The sequence below is a fragment of the Pleurodeles waltl genome, chromosome 9 (genome assembly GCF_031143425.1).
Source record: "Pleurodeles waltl isolate 20211129_DDA chromosome 9, aPleWal1.hap1.20221129, whole genome shotgun sequence".
Classification (NCBI taxonomy): domain Eukaryota; kingdom Metazoa; phylum Chordata; class Amphibia; order Caudata; family Salamandridae; genus Pleurodeles; species Pleurodeles waltl.
In genome coordinates this window covers 770965766-770986283 of record NC_090448.1, presented here as the reverse complement: position 1 = coordinate 770986283, position 20518 = coordinate 770965766, and the positions used below count along the sequence as shown (strand labels likewise).

General features: G+C 45.4%; 2 protein-coding genes across 3 annotated transcripts in view; one reads left to right on the top strand and one right to left on the bottom strand.

The window, feature by feature from the left end:
• Positions 1-20518, bottom strand: part of LOC138259947 (uncharacterized) — a 100589-nt gene that overhangs the window by 19310 nt on the left and 60761 nt on the right. The gene's annotated exons all lie outside the window — the stretch shown is intronic.
• The window catches only part of RIN1 (Ras and Rab interactor 1), a 111430-nt gene that overhangs the window by 44998 nt on the left and 45914 nt on the right, over positions 1-20518 (top strand). For both annotated transcript variants that reach the window (XM_069207942.1, XM_069207941.1), the window contains one exon: positions 19540-19654. In XM_069207942.1, coding sequence (XP_069064043.1) covers positions 19540-19654 — 115 coding nt within the window. The remainder of the gene's footprint in view (positions 1-19539; positions 19655-20518) is intronic.

Genomic DNA, 20518 nt, shown 5'->3' with positions numbered 1-20518 from the left:
AGAGGTGATAGGATGGTTCCTCCCAAGGATCTTAGAGAAAAAATTCTTAGTATCATGCATGAATGCCATATTGGCATAGTAAAGTCTAAAAAAAGGGTGAAAACATCATATTTGTGGCAAGGGTTAGACAGTGACATTGAAAGAATTATGCATGCTTTTGAGATGTGTGCCAATGCGGACAAGTCCTTAAAAGTTTCTAGACCTGAGTTAGGAGAACATTTTTGCCCTGATAACCCTTGGGAAGAGTTAGTTGACATTCTGAGACCTATTCTGAATTCATTGGGTGAACCCGAGTATGTAGTAATCTTACTGGATCTCTACTCAAAGTGGCCTGAATTTAGAGTGAGTGGGAAAATGGATATGTCAGAAGCAACATCTTTTGTGTCTGGAATATTTCTAAGACAGGATATTTCTAAGTCGATCCTGAGGGATAATGGTCCTCAGTTTGTATCTGATAAGCGGAAGAATGTTTTGTTGAGGAATGGCATCAAAGAAAAACACACCCCAGTGTACCATCCAGCTGGTAATGGTGCTGTTGAGAGATTCAACAGGGTTATTATGGGGTCCATACAGGTGGCTAATAATGCAGGTGTGGATAGGGAAAAAGAACTAGTGAGTATGGTATGAGATAACTGCTACCCTTACTGGTTACAGTCCCTTCAAAATACTCAGGGGAAGAGAACCTTTCACCAAAGACAGTAGAGCTTGGATGAATTTGAATGTTCAGGGCAGGTGATCCTCTGCCATGGTCAAAAGCAATATTTGAAAAGCAAAAAAGGTTCACAAAGAACACTAGGATCAAAGCCACAGTGTGTTAGATGTCAAGTTGTCACCTGGAGATTGGGTGAAGGTAAAATTGGGTTTGAAGACGAAAAAGGGTGATAAAAAGTTATCCGATCCTCTTCAAGTTAAAAAGGTTTTTGTATGTTCAGCCTTATTGAGTGGCAGGAAGGTGTGGCACATGGGAAGGTTGGCTAAGTGTAATAAGATTTTAATGTGGAAATCTGACTAGGATTTGCACAGTGGGTCAACAACTAGCTGTGATTGGTTGTGGTCGGAGGTTGAGTGTGATAAAGAAAGTATGCAAGAAAATGCTGTGGAGAACATGGATGGAGAAATACATTGCGAGGGAGGAGTAGAAAATTGTGTATGGAGGAATGGTATAAGTGGCTCTAATGAACATTTTGAACCTCCAACTGTATCTACATGCAGTGGTAGACCTATTGTACAACCTAAAAAATATCAAGATTCTGTCTTGGGAAAGTAGGTTTCATTATACACCAACCTGCCCTCCTTTGCCATAAGTGTATAGTATATTTTGTATAGTGTATGTAAATTTGAGTTAATATAGGAATGTTCTTCTTTTAGGCCATTTATTGTTGAAGGCATTGTGAGAAAACATATGTTAAAAGAACAGGATGTGTGGTATATGTAAGCCGGCACCTGCCAAGTCTGACACCTCCCATTCAAGAATGTAATGGTGTCTGCGTATTCATGTAGTTTGTGTGACAGAAATGCATAGAGTTTGTATTCAACGTTTCACGTTTGCAGGGTATTCTGGGTAAGAAAACTGTGGGGAATCCACACAAGCCACACCCCTGTGGACTCCCCCGGATGTCTAGTTTTCAGAAATGTCTGGGTTTGATAGGTTTCCCTATATGGCTGGACCAAAAACACAGGTGCCTGCCTTACATAATCAGGTTGCTTTGTAATAGATAATTTTGATGTCTCCACAATATGATTTGGCCCCTTCCCTGTCAAGGCCTGTGTGAAGATGCGGATTACCCAAAGCGTCCAGTAGGACTGCAAGGTGGGTTTCTGCACTAACCCCATTTTGAGTGTAAGACCCACAATATCACAACTCTGCCAGTGAAGTGGGAATCCACTGGCATGTCCTATAACAGGGCATTAGAGTGCTTCCATGCTCCCTCAGAATTGGTTCTGCATGCAAATTTGTTTGCTGCACAATTTGCTGAAGGAAGTCAACATCAAAAAAGAGATGGACATATTCGACTGGCAAAAAATTGGCTGTATCAACTTTACATCCAGCGTCACTAGTAAAAGGTGGAATTTGGGGCTGAACTAAATTGGGGAGCTACCAAGAGAGCAATCTGCCTGTGCTTGCTGCCACATGCACCTCCTCTTTGGGTTGGGCTAACCCGCTATTGTCCTGCTGCACAGATGGGCTTGCGAAGGGGCAGCACGACTGTCACCATCGCCTCCCTCAGATCACTAGAACAGGAGTTGTCGGATGGGACTCCTCCAACTGAAAAATCACTCCCAGAGTCTGCTCCATTGTCCTTTCCCTCAGATGCTGCCTCAGTCTCTGATCCTGTGTCAGAGCTGTTCTCCATTACCCGAGTTAGGGCGTGAGAAGCAGTCATTAAACAAGATGACATTTCTGCTTCTGGCTAAATGGTACCTCTAAAACACGACCCTACATAGATGGTCACAAAATTGCTGGTGGGTGTGTGAGATGTGTGCAACAGTAAATGTCAGTCACCTAACCATAGCTTCTTCCCTCAATCAGCAGGTTCTCTCAAGACACTGAAAAAAACAAAAAATACACACTCTTACTTCAACTAACACATACCGATCATCACAGTCTTTAGCGCCTAGTCTGAAGATTATTTTTGGTGCTCCCACTCCCATGACCTCCTCCTTGGATTCCCTCTCTACCACCCAGCAAAAATGCCCTTCATCTCTCCATAGCCCCCCTTGCGTGCAGGTAATGGCTGGCTTTACTAATCCATTCAGCTATTCACCTCAAATACAGATTTGTTCTTTACAGCATGCATATAAACCTTCTGTGCTACTTTATGGCATCAAAACTGCCACTAGACAAAGGTCCGAAACCAGTGGCGAAAATTCCCCTGTCAAGGCATCTTATGGCACGCTTTTCTCCTTTCGTTTGGCAGTGCTGGAAAGAATCCTTTGTTGATTTAATTCGGAGTCCCCAGCCGAGAAACCAGCACCGCCAAACGAAAGGAGAAAAGCGCGCCATAAGATGCGTTGACAGGGAAAACTCTTTTGAATGCACAACATGAAGGCACAGGCAGCCACCATCACTGGATATAGCTGAGAAATGGATTGAGAGGATTCCGTGACACCATTAATCCCGGTAGACAGCAACTGGAGAGTGGCAGTCACCGTGAAAAGAGTGAGTCGGATAAAGAGAAATTATTAAACCACTCAGGAGATGTTTTTTTATGTGGCACATTAAACATGAAGAAAGAATAATGGTGCAGTCAAACAGCACTGTGAAAACAGAGCTAACATAGGTGTCACAAGGGCATTATCGGATTGGCATATGCTTTTGAAAGTTCTGGCAGAATGAATGAACATGAAGCCAAAATAAATAGCACTGCAGCAAATGTGTTTTTAGATGAAACAGAGGAAAATCAAGAAACAATGACACACATGAGCATTCCCAAAACCATGAGCAAACTAAACACCAAGGGCAAACTGAGAGAATGGGAGAGACTTTCTCGCAAAGAAATAAGTACATAGTGGGAAGTTTTCTCTTTAACAAAATACGTGGAGGTCAAACGAGTCCCTATGGGGCTGCGAATTTCAATCATGCCAAATCATTTTGATGCAAGTGAGTCTTCCAGCAGAAATGGTAATTATGTAATTTGTAATCACATATCCTTGCTTGGGCTACCTTTATCATTTATGCTGGTCTGGTAGGAGTCTACAGTCAACCGTGAGGCCTTTTTCCATGTGGTCTCTCCTTTTCCCATGCCTGCTTTTCCAGTTTTCTGCATCTTGCTTATCTATGGGGCATAGTGCAGGTGCCTTGTGCCTGGAAATCTTAGAAAAGTCACATGCTTTGGTTTGATGGTTGGTGGCCACCAATCCTGAATATCTGGCTGGTCAACTTGGATCATCTGTAGCCCATGGTTCTGACCCATGGTAATCTAGGACAGATGGCAGGAAAAGACTCTCTCCCTTGTACTTCCTTCATGAGACACAATGTAATGCTCCTCTTTGCCCTGGTGCCAATACATAAACTATTGTGGATGGCAAGTTTAGATTTTACATGGAAAGGCACTTATGCCATTAATGGTGAGCAGATATTCTGTACACACTGGATAGGACTTTCTTTTTACAACGTCCTTCATCGAATGGATTCTTTGGTTTAGGACTCTTTGGCTATCAGCTTGAGGCATTGACAACTGAATCTTGACTCAGTTCAGTTGATTTATTTTTTTAGTCTGCCATTCATTCTGTTGGCTGCTGGGGTATATCCTTCCACCTCTCTTGGGTTCATGGGGGACTTTTTTACGTTTGAAAAGTACACATCTTCATTACACAATCGACTCCTTAGCATCTATACTGTTAGAAAGGGTTTCTCCAGTTGGCAGTCAGTTACATGCTGTCCACGTAGGGACTCACACTCTAGTCAGGGGAAGGGAGATACACAGCACTGATAACCCCTGCTCCCCCCCCCCTTGGTAGCTTGGCACAAGCAGTCAGGCTTATCTCAGAGGCAATGTGTAAAACATTTGTACAAACACACACAGTAACACAGTGATAACACCACAAAAGGTCTCCACACCAGTTTAGAAAAATAGCCAATATTTATCTGAATCAAACAAGACCAAAACAACAAACATCCAACATACAGAAGCAGAGAGTCATGCAGAGGTGCCGGTTCTGGAGTTGTCCGGAGTTGGTGTGCCTGATTTTCCGTGGTTTCAAGTCAGCTTTCACACCCAAGGGCCCAGGGACTGGATGGCACAACTTGGCAAGTCTGGGTCCTCAGTACGAGTACCCAGGTTCTGGCAAGTGAGGTCTTTGATTTGCCTGAGACCTCTTAACAGAAGGCAAGCTCAGTCCAAGCCCTTGGAGAATCTTCTCAAGCAGAATACACAGTAAAGTCCAGTCTTTTCTCTCCCAGGGCAGAAGTAGCAGCAGCAGCGGACCAGCACAGTAAAGCAACAGACAGAGTGGCATCTAGCTCTTCTCCCTGGCAGAGGTTTCTCTTGTTCCAGAAGTGTTCTGACGTTGTGGGGTCAGCAGTCCAATACTTATACTCATTTCTGCCTTTGAAGTAGGCAAACTTCAAAGGAAAGAGTTTGTAGTGCACAAAACCCTGCCTTTTCCTTTCCCTACCCCATATACACACTAGGGGGTTGGAGACTGTATTGTGAGAGGACAGGCACAACCCTTTCAGGTTTAGCTGTCAGCTCCTCCCTCCCACCTTAGCCCAGGAAGACTCATCAGGGTATGCAGGACACAGCTCAGCTCCCTTTGTGTGACTGTCTAGAGTGAACTCACAAACAGCCCAACTGTTAGTCTGACCCAGACGTGGATTCAGCAGCCAAGGAGAGGCACAGAATGGTTAAGCAAGAAAAAACCCACTTGCTAAAAGTGCCATTTTCAAACAGACAATCTAAAAAACCAACTTTACCAAAAGATGTATTTTTTAATTGTGAGTTCAGAGACCCCCAAACTCCAAATCTCTATCTGCTCCCAATGGAAAACTGCACTTAAAAGATATTTAAATGCAATCCCCATGTTAACCTATGGGAGAGATAGGCCTTGCAATAGTGAAAAACAAATTTGGCAGTAGTATCAGGGCATGTAAAACACACCAGCACATGTCCTACCTTTTAAATACACTGCACCTTTCCCAATGGGCTACGTAGGGCCTGCCTTAGTGGTGACTTACATGTACTAATGGGAAGGTTTGGGCCTGGCAAGTGTGTACACTTTCCAGGTCGAATTGGAAATATAAAACTGCACACACAGACACTGCTGTGGCAAGTCTGAGGCATGTTTACAGGGCTACTCATGTGGGTGGCACAATTAGTGCTGTAGGCCCACTAGTCGCATTTGATTTACAGGTCCTGGGCACCTCTAGTGCACTTACTAGTAAATCATATATGCCAATCATGGATAAACCAATTACCAATCCAATTTAGACAGAAAGCATATGCACTTTAGCACAGGTTAGCAGTGGAAAAGTGCCCAGAGTCCTAAAGCCAACAAAGCAGGTAAAAAAAATAGGAGAAAGGAGGCATAAAGTTTGAGGGATGACCTTGCAAAAAGGGCCAGGTCCAACACATATACAAAGCATTCATGTTTTTTTTTATTGTTTTGCACTGCAGCAGGCATTTTTATATAGAGTTTCAAAACTATTGCCTTTGCCAATGCTTGTTTCGCTAATCCAGTTTGACTAGCTTCAATGTGACATCTTTAGGTTAGCACCAATGAGTGTATTTTTCAATGTTCTAGGTCATGGCAGGGAAAAGAGCTTGAATATCACTTAAAAGGGGTTTACAAACAAGTATTTTTCCCCTCATGTTGACAGTTACACAGAAACACCAAGATTTTACAAGGGTTTGTAAATATATATATATGTTCAATGGCAAGTGTAGCTGCAGATACACATGCTATGCATTATTCCGCCATCTAGTGTTGTGCTCGGATTGCTACAAGAGATATATATATATATATATATATATATACATATTTGTATATATATGTGTGTGTATATATACACACACATCTCCCCACCGACTCCTCATCCTCTGTGACACTGTGGCACGCCGTAAACTCCTCCAAAGATACACATAAAGCAGTGATATTGTATACAGCATTTTTTTAAATTATTATTATGGTGCTGCAGGATTAAAACAAATACAAGGCCAACGCGTTTCATCGATATGCCATCAACTGGGCCTCCCAAACTTCGGTGACAAACTTCCCTTTATCACATAGACCCTCTTCAGTTTTCAGTAGCCCAACCACTAGACCGCTACCGTCACAGTCCTTTATTCTGGAATGCCCCATTTCATCCTCCATTTTCACCTCATTCAATACATCATAATCTTTACAAATTATAATTTTTTCAAGCTTATTATGCAAGCTATTTTAAAACCCCATTATTTTCCAAAGCACGATACTTCATTCCACAAACCAATTTTTAGTTCATTCATCCAAAGTACTATAATCAATGATCTTACAAGAGACATCCTACATGCCATATTATATAAAGTGTTTAATGCTTTATATACTATTATATCACCGTCAAAGATCCCAATTTTGTCGTGAGGCGGGGATACTTAGAATTCAAAATAGTTAACAGGGTCTAACTTCTACGGGCCTAACTCATCCTCATTAACCCATAATAGCACTCAGCGCAAATACTCACAACCAGTACACTGCATAATCCTATGAAAACAATCTCAGATTCATTAATCATTTATTAGGTAAAAAACGTAAGTATCATCCTTATAGGCAAAGTAGGTACTGTGTGAGGAAACCATATGGAAAGTGCAACAATCTAATTATTCACGGCAATTTCTCCAAATCTCAACTAGCTATGTCATCATGGCTAGCACCGAGATTTCATAAATATATAAACAAGATGTGCTAAGTCTTGCTTTAATATACAGCGTGCAAACCTTGCATAGGCGTTAAAATATATATATATATATATATATATATATATATATATATATATATATATATATCTACACACACACACACACACATATAGATATATATATATAAATATCTATGTGTGTGTTTGTGTTCTGGTGACATCCTCCCATGTGCTTGGCTGCAGGACAGCAAAGCTTATCCTTAATATATAAAGCAAACAGTGTTCTAAAAGGGCCTCAAAGAGCAGCCTACATAGCGTGCAAGTAAAGGTCATCATATATCCACAATCACTGCCTTAGTCTAACTCCACCATGACTAGGGAAATTCTATTTATCTCTAACAAACACAAAAAATGCTGATTACAACTGATTTAGAATGCAGCAACCTACCTAATTACTTTAATGCCAATATGGCAGCATTACTTGCACGTTTTGGATGAATTACGTTAGCTTTCCACGAAGAAGTATGTTACCTTAAATCAGTGATCATTATGCACGAACTAATCACTCTACTTACAGTCAAACTACTACCCTTGATGCAAGTTCCTACAGTAAAAACCTCTTGTTACAGTGGCCGGGTTTTTTCTGTTGCTGGTGCCAAAGCCTGGAACTCTATTCCTCTACACGTATGACAAGAGCCATCATTGAGTCTTTTTAGGAAACAATTAAACGCTTTTCTATTTAATAAATAAAGTGCCTTACTTGTGGAATCTGGTTATTAAGTACCACGAGGTTTAGAGGCCTTCTTGCTTCCCAAATAATCACTAACATAACATAGGAATACTGATTTGTGTCCATTCAGTATTTTGTATTAAAAGAAAGCTTGCGTTTAAAAGGGGTGTGTTTTGTTCTTCATTCGTAAAAATAACTAAATAAATAATAATATGTGCAGACGGATACTTTTTCTTAGTAGTCCGCTGCCAGTGGTGCGTAATGTTGGGGTTGCAGAAAAAACAATACTGTCCTTTTTTTATTCCAACTCGTGCATCTTTCTTTCATATCCCTACTCTCCCTGTCTCTTCACCTTACTATTGCAGGTTCCCTTTCATCTATGCTTTCTCCGCCTGTCACTATTTTCATATCTTTAGCCTTCTTTCTCCATTTTCTGTCTTTCTCTCTCCTGCTCTAAGTCTTATGACGAAAAACAAGTTCTAGTCCCCACAAAATGGGGGCTGGTGCCCAAACAAGCAACCACTTGCAAAACTAAACACTGGGTGGGTTGTCAAGTTGCATTACTATGAAATACTTGTGTTCCCTGAAATGCCTACATTGCATTTGCACAAAACTACCCCTCCCCATTATGCAACCCTCTCCCCACCCCCGCCCCAAGAACAACTTATCAATATTCCCACAACTGAAATGTTTGGTACCTCCAGTGTTGGTAATTTGGGAATGCAGGTATACTGCTGCATTGTCAGTAACCCTCTGGGATACCCTGAAAATGTGGAAGTACCAAGACAGCACTTGATATTCTGCTTTTATTTCTCATTCTCGCCGCCTTGTCAGCCTTTAGCTGGTGAAAAGTCTATGTGTGATTTGCCAGGAATATGAGCATTAATGCATTTCAAGTTATTCCTAATTGGTCCAAAAACACCATGATGTGGGGCTCGGTGCTTTCCTCTACAATGCCACTTGGGTTGAGTGTCCACAAAATGTAAACGTGCAGAGGAAATTCTGCAAACATTTTCAGCATGGAATTATGTTGCAAATGTCCTAGTATTATGAATTACCCTCTGTGGGCGTGGTATGTGGAATCTATTAGTGTGAAATGTATCTTGCTATGTGAAGAAAACATTTTGTGTAGTCAAAGGAATACCGAGAAATTTTGCAACTATTGCAAAGGCCAAAAATTTGACTTTCACTAAACTTCACCAGATTAAAGAAAATGCCCAACCCACACCTTAAAACCCCTCTTCTCCCTGTGCCTCAATTTATTTAGCTATCAAAATTGAGAGCTTTTATGAACAGACTAAAATATAGTATTAACCACTGTTTAACCCGCCTGCCTTCAAGCCTCCCCGCCAACCATCCACGGACCCTTCTCCTGCCAGAACTGCACCTTCACCAGCATCCATTCCAACGACCCACCCACCAAGGCAGGATGCAACCAAATCGGATGTATCCTCCTCAAAATCCGCTCCGTCCACAAGCACCCAGTAGAGCTATGGAATCTACTCGACTCACCCTCTCCAGACGTCGCCTTCCTGACCGAGACCTGGATAAATCTTTCCTCAGCATCTGACATCGCCATAGCCATCCTGGACGGCTACGAGATCACCCGCAGGGACTGCTCCAACAAACCAGGAGGAGGCATCGCCATCGTCCACAAGAACACCCACAAGATCACGACCTGCACCGAAGACACTCTCAGCACCGCCAAACACCTGCACTTCCCGATCCACACTGATCCAAACACCACCCTCCGAGGGACCCTCATCTACAGGCCCCCCAGCCCCCGACAGCAGTTCAGCGACTCCATCGGCGACGTCATCAGCACACACGCTCCTGCATCCACTGACTACATACTCCTCAGGGACTTAAACTTCCACCTCGAGAACACCAACAACAACAACACCGCCACCCTGCTTGACAACCTCTCCAACCTCGGCATCAAACAGCTTGTCACGACACCGACCAACTCCGCAGGACACACACTCAACCCTATTTTCTCCGCCAGCAATCATGTCTCCTTCAGCCACATCACCGAACACCACTGGACAGACCACCGCTGCATCCACTTCTCCTTCAAGAAACCCACAACACACCACCACCCACAACGGATCCCCCACTGCCATTGAAACAAGGTCACAGAAGACCAACTTATCGCAACCCTCTCCCGGAACTCACCTATAGACACCACCAACACTGATGCAGCTGCCCGCAACTTCAGACAATGGGTCGACACCTGTGCCAATACTCTCGTCCCAATCAAGAATCCCTCCAACAGACGCAACTCCAGAAAGGCCTTATGGTTTACAGCCGACCTCCACAAATCTAAGCAAACCTGCCAGAAAGAAAGTGGCGCTAAGATCAGACTCTGTACAACTACACAACCTTCAAAAACGCCATCTGCAGACATCACCAACTCACCGAGCTGCCAAGAGAACCGCCTTCAAAGACCGAATCAACAGCAACGCACACAGGCACAAGGAGCTCTTCAACATCGTGAAGGAACTCTCCAACACCAGCTCCAATGCCAAAGACATCCCGCCATCCCAAGACTTCTGCGACTCCCTAGCCTCCTACTTCCACTGCAAAGTTGCAGACATCCACAACAGCTTCAGCACCTAGACCCCCCCGGCAACCACCAACACTACAGATTCACCTCCAACCAACCTCCTGCTCTCCTGGACCCCCGTCAATGACACCATCGAAATCATGAACACCATCCACTCCGGCTCTCCATCTGATCCCTGCCCTCATCACATCCTCAACAAAGCAAGCTCCATCATCGCACCCCAACTACGGAAGATCATCAACAGCTCCTTCGAATCCACCACCTTCCCGGAGAGCTGGAAACACGCCGAGATCAACGCCCTCCTCAAAAAACCCAAGGCGGACCCAAAGGACCTCACGAACTTCCGGCCTATCTCCCTGCTCCTCTTCCCGGCAAAAGTCATTGAGAAGGCTGTCAACAGACTACTAACCCGCTTCCTTGAGGAGAACTGCACCCTGGACCCTTCCCAATCTGGATTCCGCAGCAACCACAGTACCAAAACCGCCCTCATCGCCACCACCGAGGACATCAGAACCATACTAGACAACGGCAAAACCGCAGCCCTCATCCTCCTGAACCTCTCGGCCGCGTTCGACTCCGTCTGCCACCACACCCTACGCTCATGTCTCAGCAATTCAGGAATCCGCAACAGAGCCCTGGACTGGGTTACCTCCTATCTCACCGGCAGAACCCAGAGAGTCCGCCTCCCCACATTCCACTCAGAGGCCACCAAAATGATCTGTGTCGTACACCAGGGTTCGTCCCTCAGCCTGACCCTCTTCAATGTCTACATGACCCCGCTCGCTAACATTGCCCGATCCCACAACCTCAACATCATTTCATACGCCGACGACACCCAGCTGATCCTCTCCCTCACCAAGGACTCCGCCAAGACCTACCTCCATGAAGGAATGAAGGCCATCACCAAATGGATGAAGAGCAGCTGCCTCAAGCTCAATTCCAACAAGAAAGAAGTCCTCATCTTCGGCTCCACCCCGTCCGCATGGGATGACTACTGGTGGCCTGCCACTCTCAGAGCCGCTCCGACTCCCACCGACCACGCACGCAACCTAGGATTCATCTTGGACTCCTCATTATCCATGACCCAGCAAGTCAACGCCACCTCTTCCTCCTGCTTAAACACCCTCTGCATGCTCCAAAAGATCTACAAATGGATACCCGCCGAAACCAGAAGAACAGTCACCCAAGCCCTCGTAAGCAGAAAACTGGACTACGACAATGCTCTCTATGCAGGAACCATGGCCAAACTCCAGAAGAGGCTGCAACGCATCCAGAACACTTCTGCATGCCTCATCCTGGACATCCTCCACCACTGCCACATCACAGACCACCTCAGAAACCTGCACTTGCTCCCAGTCAACAAGAGAAACACCTTCAAACTCCTCACCCACGCTCACAAAGCACTGCACAACACTGGACCAGAATTCCTCAACAGATGGCTCTCCTTCTACACCCCGACCCAGCATCTCCGCTCCACCGACCTCGCCCTCGCAACCATCCCATGCGTCCGCAGAAGTACAACCGGCGGTAGATCATTCTCACACCTCGCCGCCAAAATGTGGAACCCTCTTCCCACTCACCTGCGCCAGACCAAAGACCTCCTTACCTTCAGGAAACTTCTCAAGACCTGGCTGTTCGAGCAGTAGCAGCTCTTCCCATCCCCCCCTTCCTCATCTCCCCCTCCTCAGCGTCTTGAGACCCTCAGGGGTGAGTAGTGTGCTTTACAAATTCCTGATTGATTGATTGTGTACGTGTCGCTCTATGTATGTTCTCAGTGTACGCATGTGTACTAGTAGTAAATCTCTGTGGGTGTGTATATGCATCATTAGAACAATAGAACTATTGGCTTCGTCAATACTTGTTTACATTGGTTGATTTTGTCTATTTAGCAATCTTTCCCACTAAGTTATGTGTGCAGTCTACCTTAGTTTTGCTATACAATTTGACAGCAGATCCTGGATTCTTTCATTCATTTATTATTCAAGGATGTCGACATTCAAAGACTTGAACTTTCCCTAATTGACTTGAAGTGCCTGCTTTTTCGTGTCACTGGCTAATGAGTTATTTTTTTCACACAAGACCTCACTTCTACATTATGAATGAGGAGAAATTGTGGTCAAGGGAAACTGACTTTAGCAACTGATGTGAAAGTGGTACTCAAGTTGAAAACAAAACAATAAGGTTGTCTATTGGTGCTACGTGCTGCAGTGTTGCGGAATTAGAGGGGTTTTAGTAGACGGGAAAGAGATGAGAGGAGAAGATAGCAGAGCAGAGCCCGGGTCAGAATATAGAGGCCTATCAATTGGATGTGAAAGCAGAGAATCTATATACATGCTGCAATGGACTTGACAAAGAGTCTTGAACAAGAAAAATGAAGTGAATCGAGAGCCAGTGGACTTGTCCCATGGGCAGAGGTGGCAAGCCTTGCAGCTTGGTTTTGGAGCCACCGGAGATGATGGATCAAGGATTTGTTAATACCAATATAGACTGCACTGCAGTAGTCTAGATGAGAACCTATTACCTAAGTGGCACATAAGAACATCTGGGCGACTCTGTGCTCTCTAATAATGTGAACATTGAGCAACACCATACGTACACTGGAGAAACAGTGTTCCGGGTAGGCATGTTATGGGATGGATGCTATAGGCCCATTCTAATTACTGAGGAGGACAGAGGCAGAGGTGTGCATATTTCAGGGGAAGGATACTGACAGAAACTGAAGAGAGTGTAAACAATAAGTTTAAGTACATGTATAATGGGCTGGCTCTAACGGAAGCAAGGTGGTGATGACGCATTATTCAACTGGAAACCATATAGGCTAAACGTATCACGAGTAGGAGAAGGGAGGACAATGGAATTGATTTTATATATATAATATATATATGTATATATATATATATTCACACACACACACACATACACACTTCTTGATAGAGTCCCCACTAAGATGCTTGAACACCCTCCAACCCTACTAAAGGTGACGGACCCACAGAAGTGCACCGTGTTGCCTCTCAGCACAACCAACCAGCACATCAAGAGTAAGAACCATGCATGCGCTCTAAGGTTAGGGCATGCTATATCAAATGTATGAATAAAGACATGTGGAGAATAGGAACAACTCTGCATCCAGAGTCCAGTCATTGGGTGGCATCAGATAATCATGTGGGTACATTATTTCCTCGGAAATCACTTTGTGTCACCACATTTCTTCTGGCCCTTCCATCATTTGCTCACTTCCCTCATGGCCATCTGCTGCAAGTCCATTATCGGCCTTACATTAGTAATTCCAGTTGTACCGCCATATCCGGGGCCTGAAGACTTTCATTCCCAAAGCTACTGCTACTGACTTTGCAAGTTAAGATTCCCATTTGCAATGTACAAAAGTGCACTGAATTTGTAATAGGCATTACTAATTGCAAGGCAAGCACAGCAAACACTTTTGAGCTGCAGGCGAAAGACGGTTGTCACAGTTATTTCTCATTTGCAGTACACAACGGAATGCACACGTTATCTGTTTTGTGGTTGCAAAGCATGGAATGTTTAGTGTCTCCGCTCCACAGACCCCTCTGCGTTCTGCAGTGACTCATTCACAGTGTGCTACTTTTTGGACGTAGAGACTTTCATCCCCTTAGTGGGCAACGGTTGCAATGCAGGCACATTACGCATGTGAATTCTGGGCTTGATTTTCAGATGTTCCATGCACCCCTCCATTAATAAATTAGCTACTTTTGTCAAGGAATCATATTTACATTTTAGATGATTAATATTCTTAAGGTGAGTGGCTTGCGGCATTTGTAAAAGTACCCTTTGTGGTGTAAGGGCTTTGAGCATCTCATGGATATCAGGAAAGGCTGGCCATTGTGCAATTCAAGAATTGCACTCTGACTAGCCTCTACTCTGCACAAGGCCTTAGTCGTTTCTGGTAATAGTATTTACCATTGTTTAGGTTACATTCATTGTACAGAATGTCTGTGATGTGCTTTGAGGAATTGCTGCTGTCATGCTGTAGTAGGGTTCCAGAAAGGCATGGCCATCCATCCAGAAATGTCACATGCACTCTCACCTGCATGCACTCCAGCGTCCGGGATTTGGGAGACAAGCTACTGCTTTTTCTGATCAAGCCAGTGCTTTAAATGGGCCGGTACTCTCCGGTACTGAGTACCGGCACTTTTTTATTTTGAGAGGGAGAGTACCGGCATATCTCAAGAAAAACGTAATACTTTTAATTGGAGAGTACCGGCACTTCTCAGAAACAAGCAGGTACTCTATTACAGAGTACCTGCACTTCTATTTTTCCATTTAAAGCACTGGATCAAGCTACAGCCTACAGATTTTCCTCCGAGTAATTTTATTTCTTTAGGGGAGGCTAATGATTGCATCTGGTAAGAGATGAAACCAAGCATCCCCAAGAGGTGAAGAATCGCCAACAAGTCTCTGACAGCTGTGCAGTGTTTTGGAACACATGCCTTGCATGCTGCTCGAGTTATTGGCTGCCATCAGTGGATAGCAGAGGTATGTGTGCTGGAGGAGGGATGTATTAACAAGATTACAAGTGGCCAATGTGCACAAAGGCCACTCATTTATTTTTCACAAAGCCATGTGGGTCTGAAGATACATGGCTCTTTCCAGGTTACATAGCAAGTTATGTGGTATTGTGTGATGTCATCAGACCGGTGTTGTAGGAAGCCATTTCACCATTATGTTAGTCATTTCAAAAGTTGAAAATCGTAACCTTTCTAGGCCACTAAATGGCGGCAGGCAGTCACCTATAGGGGCTGAGAGGTAGATCACGTGTCAGTCTCCTCTTTTGGGTATATGCGAGCTTGTGGGTTGTGCAGGGTGCTCACGAAGGGGTCAGCCATCACCTGGCTTGCTTCAGGAAAGGGACCCTGCCATTGCCACCATGCATGAATGTGTAAATTTCATATGTCATGCAGCTACATCAGAAATTATATGATTTGGAGTTTGCATAATTCAGTAGTATTGTCCCTTACTGTCCTAGTATGTGTGTAGTTGCTGACTGAGGACTCTGGAAGGAATATGCACGATCAATGGCACCAGGGTACATATGGAACTTTTGCATTGCATGGACATCCTCCTTGGTGTGACTGCAGTGTATCACGCATGTAGGGATACATATATGCGTTACAAATCTATGCACTCTGCCTCATGGAATTATAACTGCAGTGTGACTTATTTTTTGTTTTATCATCTATGGTTCACATTCTAGTGGTTGTACAAAACAGAGTTCCTCTCCTTGTGCGGAACAACTACAGCCAGAGTACGTTATCTTGTGCTACGTTGTGCTCGGCCTCGATGGGGCCACAAGTTGCATTTGTGCCCAAAACTAGATCAAAAATATAGCGAATCATCGGTGTTTGTTCCCGCCATTTCCGCTGTCTGGGGCAGGTGAAAATTGCTGTAAATGGCAGGAACACATAGAACTTGTATGGAATAAAATTTGCACATAATTTATTTCCCATTCTGAGGTGTCAAATGTAGAGTCAATCAATCAATCAAATTTATTAAGCGCACTACTCACCCGGTAGGGTCTCAAGGCGCTGGGGTGGTTTACTGCTCAAAAAGCCAAGTTTTGAGGTGCTTTCTGAAAGTTAGGAGGTCCTGGGTCTTGCGTAGGATGGTGGGGAGGGAGTTCCAGGTCTTGGTGGTGAGGTGGGAGAAGGATCTGCCGTCGCAGGTGGTGCGTTGGATGTGGGGGACTGTTGTGAGGGCAAGGTCGGCGAAGCGGAGCTGTCGAGTTGGGTTGTGGAAGTTGATTAGTTCGTTGAGGTAGGCTGGTCCGGTGTCGTGTCGTGGAGAGCCTTCTGAGCATGGATTAGGATCTTGAAGATGATCCTTTTGCTGATGGGCAGCTAGTGTAGGGATCTGAAGTGGGCTGAGATGTGTTTGTGGCGAGGGAGGTTGAGGATGAGACTTGCGGCTGCATTCTGGATGCGCTGGAGTTTTCTCTGAAGTTTGGCTGTGGTCCCCGCGTAGAGGGTGTTTCCGTAGTCCAAACTGCTGCTTATGAGGGTGTGGGTGACTGTTCTTCTTGTTTCTAGGAGAATCCATTTGAAAGTCTTGCGTAGCATGCGGAGAGTGTTGAAGCACGAGGATGACATGGCGTTGATTTGCTGAGTCATGGAGAGAGAGGAGTCCAGTATGATGCCGAGGTTGCGTGCATGGGTGGTGGGTGTTGGGGGTTGTCCTAGGATGGTGGGCCACCATGAGTCATTCCAGGCTGTCTTTTTGGGACCGAAGAGGATGATCTCGTTTTTTTCTGAGTTTAATTTGAGGTGGCTTGTTGTCATCCAGTTGGCGATGGCGAGGAGTCCGGCGGGTAGGTTATTCTTGGTGGTAGATGGGTTCCTCGTGAGGGAGATGCTGAGCTGGATGTCATCAGTGAATGAAACGATGTTGAGGCCATGGGGGCGGATGATGCTGGTGAGCAGAGCCATGTAGATATTGAAAAGGGTGGAGCTGAGGGAGGATCCTTGGGGGACCCCACAGATGGTCTTGGTGGCAGTAGACCGGAAAGGAGGGAGGCAAACTCTTTGGGTTCTTTCGGACAGGAAGGAGGTGAGCCATTCCAGGGCTTTGGTGCGAATTCCGGCAATGAAGAGGCGGGTGTGAAGGGTTTGGCGCCATATGGTGTTGAAAGCTGCAGAGAGTTCTAGGAGGATGAGGGCGACGGTTTCGCCCTTGTCCAATCTGGTCCTGATGTCGTCTGTGCAGGCGATGAGGGCGGTCTTGGTGCTGTGGTTTTTGCAGAATCCAGACTGGGAGACGTTGAGTATGTTGTCTTCTTCCAGGAAGTGAGACAGTTGTTTGTTAACTATCTTCTCTATGACCTTCGCGGGGAAGGGGAGTAGAGAGATGGGACAGTAGTTTGTAAGGTCTTCAGGGGCTGCCTTGGTTTTTTTTAGTAGAGCGTTGACTTCGGCGTGTTTCCAAATATCCGGGAAGGTTGAGGTCTTGAAGGAGCTGTTGATGACGGTCCGGAGCTGGGGAGCGATGATTTCGTTGGCTGTGTTGAGGATGTGGTGGGGGCATGGGTCTGTAGGGGAGCCTGAGTGGATGGAGCTCATGGTTTTGCTGGTTTCTTCGTCGTTGGTGGGGGTCCTTGAGTTGAGTACGTTGGTGTGGCAGGGTGCTGTGGTGTTGGCTGTCAGTGGGGGTGATGGTGGGAGACGCCAATGTGAAGCTATTGTGTATGTCTACAATCTTGCAGTGGAAGTAGTTGTAGAGGGAGTTGCAGAGGTCTTGAGAGTGTGGAAGGTCAGTGGCGCAGGATTTGGGTTTGGTGAGTTCTTTAATGCTGCAAAAAGTTCCTTGCTGTTGTGCACATTGTCATCCATGCGTTCTTTGTAGAAGGATCATTTGGTGGTCCGGATGAGGTGGTGATGTTTGCGCATGGCTGATTTGAGGGCGGAGAAGTTGTTCACTGAAGGTTCTTGGCACCAGGCTTTCTCAATTTTCCGGCATCCTCATTTGGAAAATTGAAGTTCTGCAGTGAACCAGGGAGCTGTCTTGTTGGTGCGGGTGTGGATGGGTTTTTTGAGTGGGGCAAGGGAGTCTGCGCGTGCTTCTAGCCATCGAGTGAGGTTGAGGGCAGCGTTTTTGGGGTCATTGGTATTGGGAGGTGGAGCTTGTGCGAGGTTGGAGATCAGTTGTCCCTTGGAGATCTTGTTCCACTTGCGGTAGGTGATCAGATGTTGTTGGTGGTGGGCTTCAGGAAGGAAAAGTGGACGCAGTAGTGGTCAGTCCAGTGGAGTTCGGTGGTGTGAGTGAAGGTGATGTGGTTGCTGGTGGAAAAAATGGCGTCTAGCGTGTGGCCGGATGAGTGGGTGGGTGAGGTGACTAGTTGCTTGAGGCCGAGGTTTGCGTGGTTGTCCAGCAGGGCAGTGGAGTTGCAGTCGTTGGTGCTCTCCAGGTGAAAGTTTAGGTCACCGAGGAGTAGGTAGTTTGTGGAGGCAAGGGCGAGGGAGCTGATAAAATCGGCGATGGTGTCACAGAATGGGGGCGGGGTCCTGGTGCTCTGTAAATTAGGGTACCTCTAAGGGTGGTGTTGGCATTGATGTTTACCTGAAAGTGCAGGTGCTCTGCGGTGACTAGGGTGTCGTTGGTGTTGGTGGAGATTTTGATGGAGTTTCTGTGTATTATGGCAACTCCACCTCCAGGTTTGTTAATACGGTCTCTACGGGTGAGTTTGTATCCCTCTGGGATGGCTATGGCTATGACACACTTGCTAATTTTCACACCTAGTATTAAGACAACTTATCTTGTGTAGGCAGTTTCCACCCAAATCGTAATAGGCACCATGTAATCAGTAGCGGCTTGCGGGGCGCAGAAGCAGAGGGCGGCATGCAGGGGGGATGTTTAGGAGAGGGAGGAAATACTAAAATTAAATAAAAACCACTTACCTTCTCTGCCCCTGCGCTCCGCTTCTCGGCTTCCTCGCTGGCACTGCAGGCACAGGCTCCTAGCCTGCCCTGTGCCAATCGGCTGGGAGCACCCAGCTAGGGCGCTCCCAGGCAGACTGGAATCCTGTGCATGCTCTCTCCAGCCTGCAACTGTGTTGCTGGGCTGGAGAGAGCCCTGTGCTCATGTGTGTTTGGTCGGCCCGAGATGGCTGGCCAAACACACATGCGCTGTGAGGTGGAGTGCTGAGCATCCGCCCTCACTGCTCGTCACCCCTGTGGCCCGCTCTCTTTACCAGAAAACAATCATAAACAAATGATTGTTTTTCTGGTAAAGGTTTTTCAGCTGCCGGGGGGGGGGGGTGACGCTCCTTTGCTCAAACGGAGGAGCCGCCAATGCATGTAATTATATAACTCAATTCAGGACTAGGCTGTGTAGCCCAGACAGAAATGTCTCTGATCCCAATGTTTGGTCCTCTTTCCACAGACGTTCCTAGTGCGCAAATCAAACACCAACCAGCGCAAAGTCCTGTGTGTGCGACTGTCAGGCGTATGTGGCCCATCCTTTGTCCACCATGTCTACATCCAAGAGGAGCACTCTGGTGAGGCCCGTGGGTTCTACACTAAATGGGGGAAGCTGCTTGGGAATACTTCCTGTGACATGACATTGAGAACATGGGTGTATAAAGTAAAACAAATATTTTAGAGACAGGTCGCCTGCAGTTTGCACAGCTTTGTATAACTTCTATTCCATGTCCTTTGGCCTGCTGCCCCCTGCTGGTCATAATGAAGATAATTTTTTCCATAATTCTTTTTCTTTTAATGGTTGACGTTAGCCCCAGATCTTTGGATTTTATTAAAATTGTATGTATGGGATAACAGGGGTTTTCAGCCAGTCACCTTCATGCATTGGTCCTTCATTGTGTTATTTACAGTTTTCTTCCGCCCACTATATCATACAGCACAGGACAACTGGTAAACCCACTTCGGCCATTGCCATCTTTCACTGTTAGTGATGAGATTCTGCCCTTTCACAAGAGCACAATTCACACACAAGGTAGCTCCCCTAAGTGCCGTGGACTACTATGGTAATGCATGTTTTAGGACTCAAGACCAAAAAATATTTTAGCGAGTGTGTTTTTTAGATTGATGAGGAGCTCGAACCTTCCCCAACAAGAAGTTTGTAAATGCCATGACAAAACGAACCAAAGCCACAAGTCTGGCGGCAACTCCAGACATATTGGTCTTTGCCGGTTGCTTTCTCTCTTGTTTCCTTTGTTGCTTCTTGTTTCTCACATTTTGTATTTGTACCTTTTTTATTTCCTTGTTTTCTCTATCTCGTGTCTCTGTGATTACATTGCTGTATGATTCCTTCCTCCTTTTTCTTTCTTTCCAACTTGTATCATTTTTGGTTTGTTTGCATTTTTTTATTTGACTCTTCTATTGTTTTTTCTTTCTGAAAATCT